The sequence below is a fragment of the Aethina tumida genome, chromosome 2 (genome assembly GCF_024364675.1).
Source record: "Aethina tumida isolate Nest 87 chromosome 2, icAetTumi1.1, whole genome shotgun sequence".
NCBI classification, from domain to species: Eukaryota; Metazoa; Arthropoda; class Insecta; order Coleoptera; family Nitidulidae; genus Aethina; species Aethina tumida.
The window spans coordinates 14,851,235-14,872,740 of NC_065436.1; the positions used below are offsets into that span (position 1 = coordinate 14,851,235).

Consider the following 21,506-nt stretch of genomic DNA (forward strand, 5'->3'; position numbering starts at 1 on the left):
CTACACTAGTAGTTCAGAAATTATGAGTAATTTATTGTAAAAATAAAATTATTTTTTCCACTTTTAATTTTTATTAATTTAATGATATAGAAGACTTTTTTATGTTCATAAACGTACATTTACCATCTATAATTCGATAACCACAATAACTTAATCGAAATATTGCTATTCGTAGATTTTGTTCAGGAAATTAAATAAAGCAATTTCATATTATTTTTTATATTTCACAGATTTCTATTAAGTTAGAATATTACAGTACTGTTGGAACTGTGTGGTAGAACCAACCAGTATAACATTAAAATGATGAAATTCCAGAGACTTAAAACAAATTTTATAACAAATCAATATCAAAATACTATCTCTTCCGTCGAAAACAATCAAAGGAAAATATTATGTAATACAATTTCCTCTTTTAATTGGTGGCGATACATATAGATACAATGCATTTGACCATAACTGTTCTCACATTGATTCTTTCCCCCGGAAATTACACTCTATACATTCCGGTATTTTAAGATTCAAATGATAAATTCATTTTACATTTACATTTTACTCTAATTTTTATTACTACACTCACCATTGCACCCTCGAATTTCCATTTATTCCGATACCTATAACATTTTAGTGGCAACAAATTTGAAAATTTGGATGATGTTCAAAATGACATGATGTTTTAATCTTTACAATATGGGGTAGCTTAATGTCTCTGTAATTTTGAGACATCCTGCATATTATTGTAATCTAGTTTAAAATAAAATACTTTCACTGTTTATATTATAACAACATAAATCAAGTAGACAAATTGGACCAATGGCTAGATAATCTAATCTAGAGTTACACATATGTTACTTGATTATACTGACAATGAAAATCAGTAGTCCATTAGCAAATATTTTGCATAAATTATTAGCAGTAGTTATATAATATTTTTTTATAACTTGATCTTATTTCATAAATTTGATTCTAAATTTATGTAACATGTTAACACAATACAATCTAAAAGTATTTTAATGACAAATCAATATCCAATTAAGTAAGTGGGGTATATGTACCAATTAAATGCGAAATAAATGAAATTTACATACGTCAATTATTTCAAAATTTTAGAATACTACTTTTTAAATGTTTGAAATTTCTTGCCAAAGACTAATTGCTCTTAGTAAGTATCTAGATGAAATCTATTTCTTTAACAACTACTTGTGACAATTAAAAGTGAAAGTTTCATTTCAGGCGATTAATACGTTTTATAATCGGGCAATATATCTCGATTACAGGTTGCATTCAGTAACATACATGAGCAAAATAATTAAGAGACAATATAATATAATACAGAGGTAACTCAGACAAACTAGAGAACACCTAGCATAAAATTAGATTATTAAGAATAATAATTAATAATATAATTTATTGTTCTAATAATAATTTTACAATGTTTCTTTTTAAATTTTATAGTCTCATTATTTTAAGATGAAAAATAAAATTTTTATATTTAATATATAAAGTTTTACATTTATTGTAATAGTCTATTTAAAAAATGATTTAAAAAATTTATATTGAGAGTTCCAATTAAAATTCAAAGAATTATATAAAATATACCCCATATATGTCAATTATATAATATGGTTTAGTACAGAACAAATTAAAATCTAGAGTATTATAGAATACATTTTAAAAAAGTTGTTTTGCTTCGGGTAGTAGGGCAGTTTGTCGCCACATTAAAATAATTCACAACCATTTCTTCTTAATGCTTATTATAAATTTTAATATCAGGAGGGATTTCACTAATAATATTGTCGGGCATTACGCCGCAATTCTAACATTAATTCGCAAATTCACTGCAATACTTTCAACTAGTTGCATCTAACCGATAAATTAGATACTCAATAGTTATTAATGAGCAGGTGGGAAGTGAAGAAGGCAAGGTCGAAGGCTTAAGGCTACGGTTTTGAAGAAAGTTCTCTTTCAGATGGGTGCGACTTCATTAAATTACTTAGATGTAATTACATATAAACAAAAGGGTATTTTCTTATACAAATTTCATTATCATTTTAAAATTAGTTGAACTTCTGAAATACCTTATTTTATTGGTTTGAGTTGGGTTAATTGGAAATTGTTGTATTTACAGTCCACGATCCGCAATTTGAAAGTAATTTTTCAGTTTAACTTGATGACTTTCAAAACCTTTACATGGTTAAATTCAACAATAAAATGTTGTACTTAAATTTATTTATATTTCTAATGATAAACAATTATAAACGTATAATAATATTTATTTAACATGTAGATTATGTTCGTAAACTAAACATAAATTAAACAATTATTGTCTTAGTAATGAAATCAATATCATTGATGTTTTTAGAAGAAAATACTTCCCCAGATTAGCTAGACCTTGTAAATCTAAACTAAATAAAATTTAATTGTATTTGGTATTCAAATTTTCAGGTAATTAATGTACTTATTAGTTCCAGAAGAGTATTGGAATGTTGTTGCATTTCTATTGCTGATTGAAAACTTTCGTCATTTTGTATTAATTATCGAAAGAGTTTAAATCCATTTATTTGAAATTAATTAACATTTAATTAAGTGTGTTCAATTATTCAGATATTTCTATGATAAGCTCCATATGATTTGTCAAGCTTGTTTAATGGTCGATTTGATTGTTAATTAAAAGATAGGAAAATTCCAAAAAATTAAATGAACTCCGTGAGCAGTTTAATTTATTATCTATTTTTCTGTAAATCTACAAAATTGTTTTAAATATTATTTCTAATTAAACAATGCTTAACCACAGTAACAAAATATATTTTAATATTTCTAATTATTAAAATAATTGTGTGTGGAACTCTATTTTAATTACATGTATTTACCAGTATATATGGGGTGATTAAAATAACTAATTCTTTAGGACTTTTGAATTGAATTGAATATTTCAAAAACAAATAAAAATAGGAACATGAGTGCAATGGATTAAGAATTTTAGTTTTAACTGAACATTATATGTGTAACCAATATTTCAGATTGATATCTTAGTCCTCCAACTAATCAATTAGGTAAATTATCTCGATGAGACTATATAGACATCTCCTTTTGAGATTAATAAAAAAATAATTGCTGTTATGTGTAAATTTTAAATATTTTTGAAGTTTATATAAAAAAATGAAATGCCAAATATATTTTGTATGACATTTTTAATTTTTAACTCTGGCCACTCAACAGACATTTTCTATAGAATTTAGAGACGTTTATTTGGTGTTTACCTTAAGAAGATTCTATTGAATGTATGCAGTTATGTGTTGAAATAAGTCATTGACCGTTAAGACGTATTCAAATTGTTTCTCGAGCCATTTTAATAAATTTTGAATAACAGACCTCAGTATAACGGATGTTATATTGCGGCGGCCCCATAGTTCTTATTATCCGATTTATATCTACATTTATCACATTCAATAATTATATTTGATGTATAAGTATGTGTGGACTGATTAAGTGGTATGCCATAATAAACACCTATTTCGTCATTATATGAATCAGAGTTTCGGGCCTCAAGGTGGTTTTGGGCATTAATAATGAGGAACTGCGTGGGAAGTACATTTGAAATTGAGTCTATCATTAGTATTTAAATAGATATACACATTATATACAACGTACCCTGGAGTATAGTATTGTAAATAACTTTTGACGTAAAGAGCACTATAAGAGGGTGTCACCCCTTATTTTGTTATAAAGGAAATTTTTCTTCATAGATGCTTATTTTTTGAAAATTGATCCATTCATTTAAAAAAATACTGAGTCAAAAGACGTAGACTATTATTAACATTGATCACGCTGTATCTAAATATCCACATATGTATGAAAGGATTGAAAAAATAAATTAAATGATATTAAAAAGTCGTCTTTTTATTAATTGATTGTGGGAATGAAAATTCTTAACATTCACCTATATAAGTAAGTAATTAGTTAGTTAGTTCTTAAAGAAATCCAACTTCAGGAAAAAAACGTGTAATTTATTTTAAATATTTTTGTAAAATTATACTTTTAGATTTAAATTGTCATCCCTTATTTTTTTATAAAGGAAACTTTTCTTCATTGATGCTTATTTTTTGAAAATTGGCCCACTCATTTAAAAAAATACTGCGTCAAAAGTTAAATGATATTAAAAATGTCGTCTTTTTATTAATTGATTGTGGGAATGAATATGTAATCTAAATCTTTTCTTTATACATAAATTTTTATTTAAAATGTATCATTCAGATGTTCTTCACGTTTAGTTCCAATTAATTATCTTCAAATCACCTATGGCTACTAAAATAGCTTCATTTAAATATTATGAAAGGCCCATGGCCAAAAGTTACTGACAAACGAATCAGAAAAAGCTCCATTATGTCTTTCAATTCAAATTACAAACATATAACGGCGTCCTGAAAAAAAAATTAAATCAGGAAGTGCGTGCTCCTCTTTGATAAAAAACTACAAGGTATGTTTTTAATGATCGGAATGCGTCTTCAATTTGAAACAGCGGTGGTCTAACTGTAAACACCATAAAACCAAAGTTAATTACTTTGTTTGCTGCATATCTTCATTATGGAGTCTCATGAATGAAGCAACAATAATTTATCTCCGAAAAATATCGGCGTCCAATCCCACTTGCGCTTATGGTAATTACCATTACTACTCTTCACCAAGCGGTAAATTCGATGTGACATAATGCATCTAAACAAACGTGAACTTGCTAACGCCGCCCCGAACAAATTCCTTTTCGATTTCAATAACTATGTGAACTTGTGCGCCTCTAATTCAACGAACGTCCTTCAAAAGTGAAATGAAACAACGCCGATGAAATTTTCGACTGTACACACGTGTATAATGAGCGTTATTCTCTTAGAGATGCTACTTTTAACCTGTAATTATGATAAAAATTGTCGATCTACTAAGGCCAGTATTAATGGTATTTTTTTGTATTCGTATTATGTTTTATTGGATGAGAAAATTTTAATGTAAACGTTGTTTTGATTTCAAGATTACTATATTTAATAATCACACCACAGTTTTACTTATTTTTCTATATTTGATTATAAAAAAATAGTTAAAAATAAATAAAAAATATTATTTTTAATTAGTTTATGCAAATAAGTAAAAGTTTTCTTCTGATTATATTATATTATTACGTATTATTTAAATTTTTCGTTCTAATAAACTTCATAATATGTTCAGTGGAATAAATTTTACATTTGTCTTACCTGGACAAACAAAAATATTTCCGTATGAAAAGTAGACTATTTTTTTTTAACCTATCATTTAATAAAATATAAGATAATAAGATAAATGAACAAAGTATTTAGATTATTCCAATAAAGAATATCGAGCATTGTTCATTTGAATAAAAAATTTTCAAAATTTTACTTATGTTATTACTAAATTTTACTTACGTTATTACTAAAAAATAAGACGAAAGAAAAGAGTATTTGGTTTATAATAATAAAAAATATTGAGCATTGTTTATTTGAATAAAAAATATTCAGTGTTCACAATTTTATTAAACATTATCTTACTTCTGTTTTAATTTAATACATTAAATGTGAAATATTCATGCAAAATTTTACATGAATACTTTTTCCAATTTTCTTGAACAGTTATTACTAAAAAATAATATAAATGAAAAAAGTATTCGGTTTATTCTAATAAAGAATACTGAATATTATTCATTTGAATAAAGATTATTTAGTGTTCATAATTTTATTAAACATTATCGTACTTCTGACTCAATTTGGCAAATTAAATGTGAAATATTCATACAAAATTTTAGGTGAATACTTCACAGAATTTAAAATATTTTGTTCTAATTTTCTTGAACAGTTATTACTAAAAAATAATATAAATGAACAACGTTTTCGGTTTATTCTAATAAAGAATACTGAGTATTGTCCATTTGAATAAAAATTATTCAGTGTTCATAATTTTATTAAACATTATCTTACTTCTGTCTCAATTTGGAAAATTAAATGTGAAATATTCATACAAAATTTTAGATAAATACTTCACAGAATTTAAACTATTTTATTCTAATTTTCTTAGATAGTTATTACTAAAAAAATAAGATAAATGAACAAAGTATTTGGTTTATTCTAATGAAGAATAATGAGAATTGTTCATTTGAATAAAAATTATTCTCTGTTCATAATTTTATTAAACATTATCTCTCTTCTGTTCCAATTTAGCAAATTAAACGTGAAAGATTCATGTATAATTTAAAAAATTTTGTTCCAAATTTCTTGAACATTTATTACTAAAAAATAACATAAATGAACAAAGTATTCAGTTTACTCTAATATAGAATATTGAATATTGTACATTTGAATAAAAATTATTGAGTGTTAGAACTTAAAAGATTTTGTTCCAATTTGTTTGAACAATTAGTAGTAAAAAATAATATAAATGAACAAATTATTCGGTTTATTCTAATAAATAATACTGAATATTGTTTATTTGAAAAAAAAAAAAATTATTCAATGTTCATAATTTTATTAAATATTAACTTACCTCTTATCCTTTTGAAGAAAGGAAATGATTTTAACTGGGCTTCTTTTATCTGTTATTTAAAATTTAATTCATTTTAATAACCTTTGAAATTATTTATTATTAATAAAATTTCTATAATTTAACATAACTGAGGGATATAATTTTCAATATTTTAAATATAAACTTATTCTGACAACTTTAAAGCATTTATCAATTAAATTTACAACCTACATATTTCACAGCAACCCAAATACTTAAAAAGGCATTATATAATCGGGTGTAATATTCGGCGTAATGTAGAAAATTGGGATGCACGTTTAACACCGTGCAGATAATTGCCCTGTCGTCCGTAACAATTTTACATAAATGTCAAAAAACAAGTTCATGTTCTGTTATCAAATTGATATAGTCTCGTTTTTGGGCTGGAGCTGTTGCGTGTTTGGTTCTCGTTCAGAAACTGGGCAGGGCAGGTGAAAGGACTTGTGTAAGGAATAAGATGAAATTCTGTTACATTTCTAAAAGAGATCAGTCGAAGAGAGTACATCTCATTACTAACGACGGGGAAACAGGCATTGGCTGCAGCCAGCATCTAGTGTGCGGATACATGCTGCGGAGATAGTAGTGATAGTTCTTCTTTCTTAGTGCCCGGTGGACGGAGCTTAGAGACATGTCTGTGCGTTCGTTGCAGGTGAGTGATTTGTGAACGACTAACCTTCACCTTGCCGCTATACGAATCCAAACAATATTTCTCGCTCTTAAATTACCATTTAATTAACAATTTTTTTAAATTAATTATACAAGTTTTTATTTAATTTTTAATAATATTTCATTGTTTTTAAATTGCTGCCAAATATGTATTTTAAAATTTCAAATAAACCTTTTTCTTTGGTTTTTGGGCTTTTATTTTCAAATTAATCACAGGAAAAAAATAATTAAAATAAATTTAATTGATTGATAATTTATAGAACACTTATTTAAGTGTCTGAGTCAACAATTATTATTATTTGACGAACTATACAAATCAAGTGAATTTCACAAGTGTCAGAGATTTATTTAAATTTAAATTTATTTTATTTTGATTTAAATGGTTTATACAAATAACAAAATATTATTTTCAATTCGATTTTTTATAGATTCTAACATTTTATTAAGCATTATTTTACTTCTGCCTCAATTTTTTGTAATTAAATGTGAAATATTTAAGCAAAATTTTGGATGAATACTTCACAGAATTTAAAAGATTCTCTTCCAATTTACTTGAACAGTTATTACTAAAAAATAACATAAATGAACAAAATATTCGGTTTATTTTAATAAAGAATTCTGAGTATTGTTTATTTGAATAAAAATTATTCAGTATTCACAATTTTATTAAACATTATCTTACTTCTGTTTCAATTTGACATTAACTGAGAAATATGCAAAATTTTAGATGAATACTTCACAGAATTTAAAAGATTTTGTTCCAATTTTTTTTTTGAACAATTAGTAGTAAAAAATAATATAAATGAACCAATTATTCGGTTTATTCTAATAAATAATACTGAATATTATTTATTTGAAAAAAAATTATTCAGTGTTCATAATTCTTGATAATTTCTTGAACAGTTATTACTAAAAAATAATATAAATGAACAAAGTATTCGGTTAATTCTAATAAAGAATACTGAATATTATTCATTTGAATAAAGATTATTTAGTGTTCATAATTTTATTAAACATTATCGTACTTCTGCCTCAATTTGACAAATTAAATGTGAAATATTCATACAAAATTTTAGATGGATACTTCACAGAATATAAAAGATTTTGTTCTAATTTTCTTGAACAGTATCGTACTGCAACAATTTGGCAAATTAAGTGTGAAATATTCATACAGAATTTAAACTATTTTGTTCTAATTTTTTTTGTTTTTAAATATTGCTGCCAAATATGTATTTTAAAATATTAAATAACCCTAAATATTTGACCTTTTTCTTGGCTTTTGGGTTTTTATTTTCAAATTAATCACAGGAAAAAAGTAAATATTTTTAACATAAAATAATAATTAAAATAAATTTAATTGATTGATAATTTATGGAACACTTATTATTATTATTATTTGATGAACTACAAATCAAGTGAATTCTACAAGTGTATGAAAAAATCTATCAGTAATTTATTTTAATTTAAATTGGTTTATACAAATAACAAAATATTATTTTTAATTCGATTTTGCATTGCATTTTAGTTACTTATAAATTGTATAAATAATACAATTTTCAAAAGTGAAGATACAAGTGTAAAGTTTTATATTTAATTCTATAATAATGAATGAATGAATTAATTATTAATAAGTAAATATAATTTGTTACTAAAACTATTTAATTATGATTTTATTAAATACACAATAATAATTAATTCAATACTTTAAACATGTTTATTTATAATTATGTAGTTATTTATACATTTGTGTTTATTTATTAATATAAATTCTAATTATAATTAATTAATAATGAATACTTGTCACATCTAATAATTATTAATTTTTAATAATTCGTGTGTTTAAAACACTTAAACAACAGTGTCAATATTTTTAATTTTAATGTAATTGCATGTTTTAGTGAAATTAAAAATGTGCACCCAAGATAAAATTGATTGATTAAAAGATTTGCACAGATTCATATCTAACACATTTGACCTATATAACGAGCAAATATTTTATAAATTACTACGATAATCTAGTGTAACATTAAACGTGAAAGTTCACATCTTCTCACATCAGTATCTTTTAATGACAGAAAAATGAAAAGTTTATTTATATATCCAGTTTATTGACGATAAATGCGTTCAAAACACTCCTACTGTACTCTACAAAAATACTAATACTAGCTACAACACAATATCATCATTGATATTCTTCTAATTATAATTCGACTTAGTTGTAGTTTCAATTTTCAAAATATTCAATTTCAAAAATATTCATGTGTCCTGGGATAGATAGATGTAATAAGAACTCGTTTAAACATTTTATTACTTCATGAACTAAATTTTCAGGAAAAATAAATGGGAATTTGCGAGTATATTTAATATCTTGTAATAAACTTATGTTGGGTCAATTATTTCAATCAGAATTATATTTTAATCAATAAAATAAAACGAGGATATAGAAACTCATCATAGCACACATTTAGATAATTATCTGCTACAGACAAAATACATTGATATAAAAATACAATGATTGTAATTTAGAAATTGCAATACATCTGCTCATCTATATAACAAATTACAATATTCTAGAGTTGATTAGATTTCCTGAATTATTGGACTTTACAGTAACAAACCTTCTTATAAAAGAACACCACACATTAATTTTATAGACAAACTGAGTTTGGAGCACATATTTTTTATATCAAATTTTATAAAATCTTCCAATTGAAAATGAAATTGGCTAATGTACTCGTTGACACACATATGTAGGTTATTTAGCTTCGAAAGCACTTTTAATCTCATTAATGTGTAAAGAATATATATAATACTGATACATTTCACTCTGATTCAGTTCTAAAAAATGTTGACTAAATTGGTTTATTTGTGTTAAAATAGTTGTCATCTTATTAATATAATAACTTCAGAACGTAACGGATTGCTCAGTTAATTTATTTAAATTAGTGAAACATGAGAACCAATAAAAATAAGTTTGTTGATGATTAATGAAGTATGTAAACATAACATAATAATAAATAAATTGTAATAATACAATTTCACTGTATAAATGTATAAATAAACATGGCTTTTAATGCCTTTTTGGAATCAACAAATAGAAAATTCATAAAACAACCAATTATGCAAATAGTTTAGCCTACATCTTTCAAAGTTTCATACCACTAGTATTAATTGCATTTATCTGCATAATTAATTTTAATCTCTGTAGATTTTATTCGGAAAAAAGAGAATACTAATAAAATAAAAGAGCTATGTTATCAATTTTTATTAATAAATCGAATATCATATATAATGATCATTATTTGAATATGAGTTCAGTTTATACTACAAATAAATGTATATAAATTACATCAAGGGGAAATCAATATAATATTGTACATATGAATAGGAGACAGACACAGAATTTCTTCGTTTTTTAACGCAATCTTAGAATACTATTTACGTAACTTAATTTGTTTATTAACTGTAAAGTATAAATTTTTATTTTATTACATGTTAAGGTCTAAAAACAAAATTAATTTGTATAATTGTAAACACTGATGTTTCAAATTAACTTGAAATTATAACTACATTTGTATTACATACAAACATTAAAACGTATTAATTTAAATCTATTGGAAGTAAATTTTATTAATTATTTGTTATTAATCTACGTAACCTAATCTAATGCGAAGGCCGAGGAATTCCTTCTTTTTTGTATATGGAAGATTATTAGTTATGATGTTCATATTAACATTTAAAATTTAAAAACATAATGTAATTTATATAATTTATGGAATTTGTTTCAGATATTAACTTTTCTAATATCTACATTTCTATTGTCGGAGGCGGTGAAGCCACCTGGATATGTGAAGCCACCTGAAATACCCGATAAGGTAACTGTAGTAAAAATACACTTAATTTAACAATGGCAAAATAAACAATGGTGAAGTTTTAAGAAAGAGAAAACAATTTTAATTATGGCAATTGTTCATTAGGACGCTACACCAAAGTAGTATTTTTTACTTCAATATTAAATATTAACCAGGAACTGAATATAAATAATATTTTTAATTAAAATTAAATTAAGGATAAAGAGAGAAAATTATTTCAATATGTCATTGTGTCTTGTTTGTCATACATAATTGTTTTGCTTGTTTTACATGAATATTTTAATCTTAACTTATAATCTTAATCACATTAAATTATTAATTGCACGTTAAGTGAGAATAATATGCTTAATTTGTTCTAGTTTCCATGAAACACACTAAGAGCATATGTGAAAAAAGTGCAGTATGACTTTAAAGTGCTTGTACTAGATATTTAATTTAAACAAACAAGAGAAACCGTTGCAGTTTCATAGAAATTGCCATATTAACCCTTTATTAGTAACACCGTTGGATATTTTCAATTATAATTTTTATTATAATTCTCCATTCGAAAGCATTTCTTTAACTTAATTAATATTCATAATAAATTTTACCTAGTTGATTTTTTATTGAAAACGTATGAGTTGCTGCCTTAATATTTTGTGTAAGTTTAAATAATTTTTATTTAGTGAAAACTATTAATTTAGTAATTAGTAATTTACTATAACATTCATTATATGAGTTGTTATAGTAAAAGTAAACTTTCAGTTGGAGCTATTTAAATTAATAACACAATCATTTAATCGTCGTCTATTAAACAAATTGTGATATGCTTTTCCGTAATTATCTCGTTATGCTTTAACGGAAGAAATATTTATATAAAGCATTCATTTTTCATTGTTTATGATTCGTCATAATAACAACTGGAATTTAATAATTAATAAAGTCAGAAAGCATTTAAAAAAGTTACTTGCATAATTTACCAAATACAGGATATAAAAAAGTGAACATAAATTATTATGAATAATTTAAAATTTATTTTCTCGTTGAACGTATTGTTTATAAATTCGTAGGAAAGGCGACAGCCCAATAACGGTGTGATACTCTCCAATAAATACGATTGTTCTATTCTATTAAATTTTGCGGTTTCATTAACACCAGAAAAATATCCATCATTTTTTTATTACAACGTTCTTTTGCATATTTTTTGTGTCTCAAAAATAATAAATTAATTCAAGTAATAATCTCAAAAAAGTTTCACGTTATCTATACCATAACTAAATGTATATAAATTACATGATGCTTTAAATATAAAAAAAAGTTTTAGTTTGTTAGATATTTTTCAGTAAGTTATATCTTGCTGATCATTATTTGAATAGAGTTTAGTTTATCTATACCACAAATAAATGTATATAAAATACATTCAAATAATAATCTCTATGAGGCTTTAAATATAAAAAAGTTTCACGTTAGATATTTATCGAAGAGTTATATCTTACTGTTCATTATTTAAATAGAGTTTAGTTTATCTATACTACAAATAAATGTATATAAATTACATTAAATATAAAAAAGTTTCATGTTCATTCAAATAAATGAATAAAATAAATTTCAACAAAAAGATTAATTATCCAATACTTTTAGAATCCCCCTAAATACGAATATGGATATAGCATAGATGATCAAAAAGGTGCTAGACAAGGAAAGTTGGAACAAAGAGATGGAATATATGCATTGGGAGGGTAAATAAATTATTATATTTATTATATACTTTTATTTCACTAATCCATTCTTCATATTGCAGTTATTATGTTCAGGGATCAGACTCAAAACAAGATGTAAAATATTTTGCTGATGATTGGGGGTACCATCCATATGTTGAATATAGCAACAAAGGACCACATAGTTTAGCAAGAGCACAATTTGCCTTAGGAGCTGAAGCTCTTCAGCTAAAAAACAAAGAGGTAAAAATTATATCAGTCCCTAAGTGAAAATAAGAATATTTAAATTTATAATATATAATCAATCTCTATTTTTTAGAATGAATTCTCAACAAAAGATCAGATTAATCAAAATGTCAACCGCCAGCAAAAATCTAATGGTCTTCTCCAACAACAATTACCTCAAAATCCTGTACAACAACCTATATTGTTGCAACATGAAATTTTGCCCCAACCTGCTGCACTACAGCAAGTATTAATTCCACAACAACCTCAACCCCTAATTGACGGGCAGTCACCGGAAAGTCAGCAGTACTCACTGCAGCCCCAACTGTTATCTGATCTGGAACAACCTCAACAACTAATATTGATTCAGCAACAACTACCATTGCAACAACAACAGCAAATTTTTCTTCAGCAACCACTCAATCCTGAGAACAATCCTTCGGAAGTACCTCAGGAGATACTTAATCAACCCCAGCAAATATCAATATCCCACGGACAATCACAACAAGGACTAGTCCAGGTGAATCAACATCAAACAGAAAACAATCAAGAATCTAAAGAGTTGGTACAAAACATTCAATTTACCCAACACATCACCAACGAAAACATTAATAACAATCAAGAGGTCGAACTAAACCAATTAAATGCGGGTAATTATGGAGAAAAAATAAATGGAGCTAGTAAACTAATTGAATCAACTAAAAATCTTATAACAGGAGAAGATGTGCTTAAATTAAACGAAGCAATCTCTGAAAAAAGTGAAACCACTGTTGAATCGACTACAGCTAAATCAGTTGTGTCCGAATACAATACTGAAGAAGCAATTTCAACTTTACTAACCAGAGTTCAAGTTAATTATGATGGAGAGTCTAATACTATAGCTCCTACCACTGAAATAAACTTAGAGAAGGAACCGATTGTCGTTGCAGATTATGAGGACAACAGTATTAAATCCACTACTGTGAAATACTCTGAGACTACTAATGAGGGGTACTCCACAACTACCAATGGGGTTGATAATGAATCCAATGATTATGGTTCAACACCAGCTCCAGACGTGTTGGTAACACCACGACCAATTGGATCAAATTTTTTGGCACCCATCACTGCAGGAGTGCAATTACAGAGTATTGAGGAGTCGAAATCTGCAAATAATAATAAACATTATTTCGTTGAAATTCAAAAAAGTCTACCGTACTACTTAGGAAAGTATGAGTTCATACAAAATCCGGCTGTATACAATGAACAGCAAAGTATTCATCAAAACATTAGCGTTGAACAAAAGGCAATGGAAAATATTGAGCTAGGAAATACTTTACTGTACTTTCCCATTAATGATAAACCTAGAGCAGAAGCTTTAGTGCAGCAATTACCACAAGTCAATATAAATCAGCAGTTCTCGCAAGAGAGGTTCAATGTTCAACAGTTGCCAAAACCGTTAATTGAAAACAAATTTAACCCAAAGGTTGAACTGACGAAAAGTGAAACTAAGGATACTAATATTGCAAGTTCTGAGGAAAACAAAAACGTTCAGTCGCAACATGTTTATTACAACATTTTAGAATCTGCCGAACAATATAACCAAGAAAACCTGAAAGCACAACAAATTTACGAAGGTCAGAACTATCAACAGGTTGTTCAAGTTCCTGTTGTTGTACAAAAGGTTGTGGAGAAACCTGTTCCGTACCCTGTAGTTCAGACTAAAATTGTTGAAAAGCCTGTACCGGTAACAAAATATGTAAAGCAACCTTACCCTGTCGAAGTTCCTGTTCACATTCCAATTCATGTTCCCTATCCAGTTGAAAAGCAAGTTCCCATTGCAGTACCTGTGGAAAAAATTGTGGAAAAACCTATCCACATTACAAAATACGTGGAGAAACCTGTCCATATTCCTCAACCTTACCCCGTAGAAAAAATAGTGGAGAAACCAGTGGAGGTTACCAAGTACGTTGATAGGCCGTACCCTGTGGAGGTTAGAGTCCCCCACCCAGTTCCTTACGCAGTGGAGAAGCTTGTTCAAGTACCAGTACAAGTACCAGTTGAAAAACCTGTACCACAGTATATAGAAAAAATTATTGAGAAGCCTGTTGCTCAATACATAAATACACCTTATCCGGTGGGAGAATCTAATGGTCAAAACATTTACGGACAACAATACCTAAATGTTGACTTCTCCAAGTTTATTCAAAAACCTGTAGCCGTCTCTCACGTTCGTATTTCACAAGGAAATCGTGGGCAGCCTGGAAAATATACTAAAACTGGAACGAAAGTTCAGTCCAAGAATCACGGTCGACTTGAACAATACACGCAACAATCACAACAACAACAAACGGTGGTTTACAATAATCCTTACGCGTACGCTCCTACACATCTGAAGCACTACATCCCACCTAAGCAAGAGCTCCTCCTGACGAAAGGTTACGTACCACCAAAGTTGTCCACTAATGGATACTTGCCCCCTAAGAGCGACTGTGAGCAACAACTCGCCGCCTTAAGAAACCTCTATTTTACCATAAAACACGACGACTACATCGGTTTGCTTCCGCCGAAGCAAAGCTCCAGAAACGTCAAATTCCCAAGAAAATTACGGCAGGCCAGATCGAATTTCAACGACAATCCCAGGGTTGAGTACGGTTTTATGCCGCCGTTAGTGCCCTCTTTAGAAATCGATGAAAATGGGAAGCCTATTGAGAAGGGAGATAAATAAAGTCCTTTTGAGTCAGTGATAGTTGAAATGCCATGTAGTCTTAAAAAATGTACAATTACATACATCGCACATTCGAATATTTGGTTACCGGTTTATGTATGCTCAGGGTTATCAAAAATTCAAGATAATGTTCGGTCGTGTATGATATGTTTATTAAATCGCATATCCATTTGAAACAGATATTTAGTATTTATTTTTATAGACTTGATAGATTTAGTAAGGATAGTTGTAAAATAAATTGTTTGTATTATATTTTTTGTGATTCAAATATTTTAATTATAAAAATGAATGTACACCTTAAAGGTTTTTAATTAAAAATGTTGAAACATTTTAGAGTGTGTTAATTTATTTTTGACTAGGGTCTACTTTAGTTTACTACAAAAGATATTAAATACTGAACAGGTATTAAAAGACATTAATATAATTATTATAATACATTTTATATCCCTGTATATTTAGCCAAATGTCTCACATAGGTGACAACTCACACAGTAGAAAAAACGAATGACCCGTCTGAATTTAGAGAGAGACATCATGTATGACAGAGACAATAGAAGTCCGTAGTAGGAGACTTACTGTCTCTGTCGTTCATGTTGTCTCTTTCAGGATTCATATGGATCAAACTCTTTTCGTATTGTACATGGGTGACACAGGATGTATATGCAGAGGATATAAGGGTTTGCTGAACCAGAAGACCAGAGTTCAGAAAAGCAAGACCAATCCGAAATATTCCTAGGGAAAGATTTGAATTGCGGGGTTGGATCCGTTAGCTTCCCACTACCACTGGTTTGTGGAGTGGTACTGAGCCCCAGGACCACGACAAGGTGGATCCATCCTGGGGTAAATTATGTATGGAAATCATTTGATTCGGTTTTTATCTTAGAAAGCAAATACGTATCTATTACACTGATGGTATAAGGAGTTTGCCTGAAAAATGCTGAAAGGTAGTCGAGTCAATTTGAACAAAAGTAAAATTTAATCAACGAATGACAAAAATCGCTCAAGACATTTCACCTGACCCATAATATAAATAGTCGTTGCTATTTTTGATAATTTTGGATAAAGATAAAGGAAAGTAAATAGAAAATTATACACAATACTTATTTTATAACCGTATATATATGTTCAGGTTAACAGAAACAATATATTCTGGGTTGCATAATGGTAATGATATTCTTGACTACTTTAATACTATGATAAAAGAAAATTTTTGTGGATATTTCGGTTTTCCTAGATTAAATAAATTTAAAAATGTTTTCAATGAGTTTTGTTTTGACTAGTAATATTATATTTGCAGCTATAAACATTAAATTTTTTGTTTTGTTAATTATGGGCTACGATCACAAGGTAGTACCGTTTTGTGATTATATCAGCTTAACGAAATGGTACATTCTCTGCATTCAGGCATGTGCAGAGTCACTATAACATCAGAAGAAGGTTGCATTAAGCTGATCTCAGAACCAGAAGACGTTTTCTACAACCTCTGATAAACAGGGAGCATCGAGTTGCCATTCGATCACCGCCCATGAAGAGTCGAAGTCCAATGATGTAATTGTTTATTCATAGACGAGTTTAGATACACTCATGGTATAAACTATGGAACCTCGACGACATCACTATTTGATTTTTCTGTAAATTATTCCATTTGCTCAAGAATTTGGAACAGACTCCAGTCTGGTTGACGACAATATCCGACTTCATCGTGGGAGACATAAATTTTTAGTTGCAATATCACTCAAATCCAATGGCCCCCCGTTCACCGGACTGCATTCCAATTGAATATGTATGCAACCGTCTTCAAAGACAAATTTATACTAGAAACTACGAGTCTGGCAATTTGGAGGGGCTTTCTATTCTCTTTATTCTTTATTCTTTCACTAATTTAGGGTATGCTAAGACGTGTGGAAGTTCGTAGAGACCGACAAAATACTGATTTTAATTTTTTTTTACTGGTTTCTGTTGTTGATGAATTTTGTTTAATTTAAGCAGGATAGTACGTTGTTTATCAACATATTGATAATATTGGTATTCAAATTTTTTTAAATAATTCGAATTATTTACCTCAAACGACGCTTAGTGAATTGAATATACTTAACTACGGATTATCAATAATTAGAATACTACTTTTTTTTCCAATTTGAACTACTCTATGTGAACTGCTCAAAAACTAACGTGTTTTCTAATTGAGACAGAAATCGCATATACTAGATAGTTTCTTTTAATTGTTGTTAATCATTCGAAGTCAACAATTATTAGATACAAATTTCTTGACATGCCGCCATATGGTTTATAGATCAATATTTTAAAGCAATCAATCCCTGATGATAACCATTCGCCGAAAGAAAGTAGAACTTTATGTTAATATTTTGGTATCTCTTTTTTTTCGTAACAACTAAATTTCCCTTTTGATATTTTTGGTATTGAAATATCTTTCACTGACATCCTCAGTAGTATTAAATTTTACTACAATAAGTATGTAATATAGTGTTTTATAAAGCATATATAGAATTAAATGTTTTAGTGATCTCTTCTTACTGATTCCCATATCACGTTACGTTGGGGTAAAAAGCAAGTAGCAAATGTGTCAATAATTGTGAAAACTTTCACGTATAAATACCGACACAGACAACGATTTTTATCCAGGTTAATATCTTAAGAAATCGAAATCGACACAAACGTTTTTTAACCAATTACAGATTCTTCAGGCTAGTTTTCCTTGTAACATAAGGGAATTTGAAACACAAATGGATATAAGACATTGCACTTTTTAAATTTGATAAAGAAATATATCCTTTCAGCATCCTCCAGCCGACAATACTTAAATAAATTAAGGAAATATTTTATACTTTAGTTTAAATTATTTTCATATTTATAATTCTAGTTATATTTTAAATTATTTTATATTATACCCACCACTTATACAAACTAATATTAATAGTTTTAACGAATATCATAAAATTCTATTGTTTTTAAACATAATCATAACATATAGTAATATTGTGCTATTATTCTGTAAGTTATATTAATTATTAGGAGAAAATCGTTGGTCATTCCTCCATAAACTTATGCCACAAGTGTTACATGGTATTAATTGATATACATGAAACCATGTACTTATAGACTTACGCTTTCATCGATTTATAATTGTTTATGCTAGTATCTACTTTTTAAAAATTATAATTCATGAAGTTTTGAGTGTAATTTGTTTACATTGTTTACATTCTTTGCATTCTTTCCATTCTTTACATTGTATATTGCAGACAAGTCTTAGAGACATGACTTTTTTATCAGCTACTATACACAGCCTTATTAGGGCTTTTTATAAAACTATTAATATCATTTAAATTTTAAAATTATTAAATTTAATTTTAAAATTTAAATGATTTTTTTATATTCAGTACTAAAAATAGTTACTTGTCTTCTCATAATCGTAGAGTAGATTTGAAATATTTTTAGACGCTTAGTTTATAAATAAGGAGAATCAAGTCTTTTATTAGAATATGTCAAGAAGCAGGTTATTTTAAACGTGAAAAAATTTTCCTGAACTGGTATTAGGTATATAGGTTAAATACATACATCATTTAACATTTGTTTCCAGTTAAAATTAGGACTTAAAATGCAATAATAATAAAAACTTCAAAATTGTAAGTTGGTAGGTTGGACTTACATCGGAAACATAAATAAATTAGGTATCCTGTAAAATACATTCTGATCTTAAGTGTGTTACACATTTTATATTTACTGACTAAATTTATCAACCATGTATTTTATATAAAAATGTAAAATATTCGTTTAAATGTGTTAAGAATTTATGGTAAAATTAAAACACGATAAATATGTGACCATAACAAGTTGTATAAATGATTTAATGTCATTATTACACAATAATTCATTTTATTACGTATGGTAGTACATAAATTCAAAATTGTTGATACTATTTAATAATGTAATATTCCTTAAAAATTATATTCTTATAAGGTGTTTTTTATTCGCATAAAAATATGAGGTTGCTTATTGGATGTTTTCAATGAATTTCTGCCAAAATGAAAGTAAATATAAAAGAGCCGACAATAATATTCATTTTACTTTCGTTTTCTATAAACAGTATGTTGTTTTTCCTCGTAGATTTAATCATAATTAATTCAGTAACAGCAGATGTAAAATACATAAATTTTCTTATAACATTATTAGTTATAGTGTTGTCTTCCTATATATAATATCCAAAGAACAGAAACTTCTAAAAATTATAAAAATTTACAAAGTGATACTAAATATAAGGTTTGTATTTAACATTAAAAATCGTAAATAATAATTGGTGAAATTACAAAAACCACCTTTCACACTAGAAATCCCTAATTTAGACACCAGCTTTATATAAAGTAACCATATTGTACAGTAAATGAATATTTATTATTGTAATAAACATTAAATGATTAAGTGATATTTGAATATAATTAATTTATAAATATATGTTGAAAAATTTAATGATAAAAAAATGAAACACATTAATAAACTTTAATTAACTTAATTTGGAAATGAAATCACTCGAGCAAACACTCTGTGAAATATTTATAATTGGACCGAAGATATTCTTAAATTATTCGGCATAGTGAACATATGTAAAATACCTTTCTAATTTCACGTGTTTTTTTTTTGAAATTCAATATTTAAAATTTGGAACTTTCCGACTTATTTTTATTTGTTTGCGTATAAAAAGTGGGCCTCCAATTGTAAACTAAAATTAATACATGTGTATAAAGTTGGGGAACCTGATAATAATTTTAATAATGAGAGATATTAATCAAATTACTTATTGTAAAATATTCACTTCTCAGAAGGTACAATAAGGAACAATGGACCAAAACACGCATTGAGAAAAATTCTTAGATCATATCTCCAGATTCAGTCACTTTCTTCTGTATTTTATGTACATTATGAGAATTATTTACTTCTAATAAGGTTTATTAAATAATTATCCACTTAAAATTTCTAGTCGGATAAACATGTGTATATTGTGTTTTATTACACTGTAAATATTTGGCAATTTTTTCTACTAATTAATTGATTGCTCTTATAAAAAGAGAATTATCACAATGTTCGAATTAATGGATATGGAATGTATATTAATGCTTTAAATTGTTTAGATTCTTTAGGTTGTTTAGATTCTTTAGATTCTTTAGATTCTTTAGATTCTTTAGATTCTTTAGATTCTTTAGATTCTTTAGATTCTTTAGATTCTTTAGATTCTTTAGATTCTTTAGATTCTTTAGATTCTTTAGATTCTTTAGATTCTTTAGATTCTTTAGATTCTTTAGATTCTTTAGATTCTTTAGATTCTTTAGATTCTTTAGATTCTTTAGATTCTTTAGATTCTTTAGATTCTTTAGATTCTTTAGATTCTTTAGATTCTTTAGATTCTTTAGATTCTTTAGATTCTTTAGATTCTTTAGATTCTTTAGATTCTTTAGATTCTTTAGATTCTTTAGATTCTTTAGATTCTTTAGATTCTTTAGATTCTTTAGATTCTTTAGATTCTTTAGATTCTTTAGATTCTTTAGATTCTTTAGATTCTTTAGATTCTTTAGATTCTTTAGATTCTTTAGATTCTTTAGATTCTTTAGATTCTTTAGATTCTTTAGATTCTTTAGATTCTTTAGATTCTTTAGATTCTTTAGATTCTTTAGATTCTTTAGATTCTTTAGATTCTTTAGATTCTTTAGATTCTTTAGATTCTTTAGATTCTTTAGATTCTTTAAATTCTTTTTATATTTAACATTTGTCTCC

At 26.9% G+C, this 21,506-nt stretch overlaps 1 protein-coding gene across 1 annotated transcript; it reads left to right on the top strand.

The window, feature by feature from the left end:
• Positions 1 to 7,088: 7,088 nt before the first annotated feature.
• Positions 7,089 to 15,984, top strand: LOC109597568 (uncharacterized). The gene is made up of 5 exons (XM_020013296.2): positions 7,089 to 7,204; positions 11,010 to 11,096; positions 12,714 to 12,811; positions 12,874 to 13,033; positions 13,110 to 15,984. The coding sequence occupies exons 1-5, from the start codon at positions 7,184 to 7,186 to the stop codon at positions 15,720 to 15,722; spliced, it is 2,979 nt and encodes a 992-aa protein (XP_019868855.2). The 5' UTR covers positions 7,089 to 7,183; the 3' UTR covers positions 15,723 to 15,984.
• Positions 15,985 to 21,506: the final 5,522 nt, after the last annotated feature.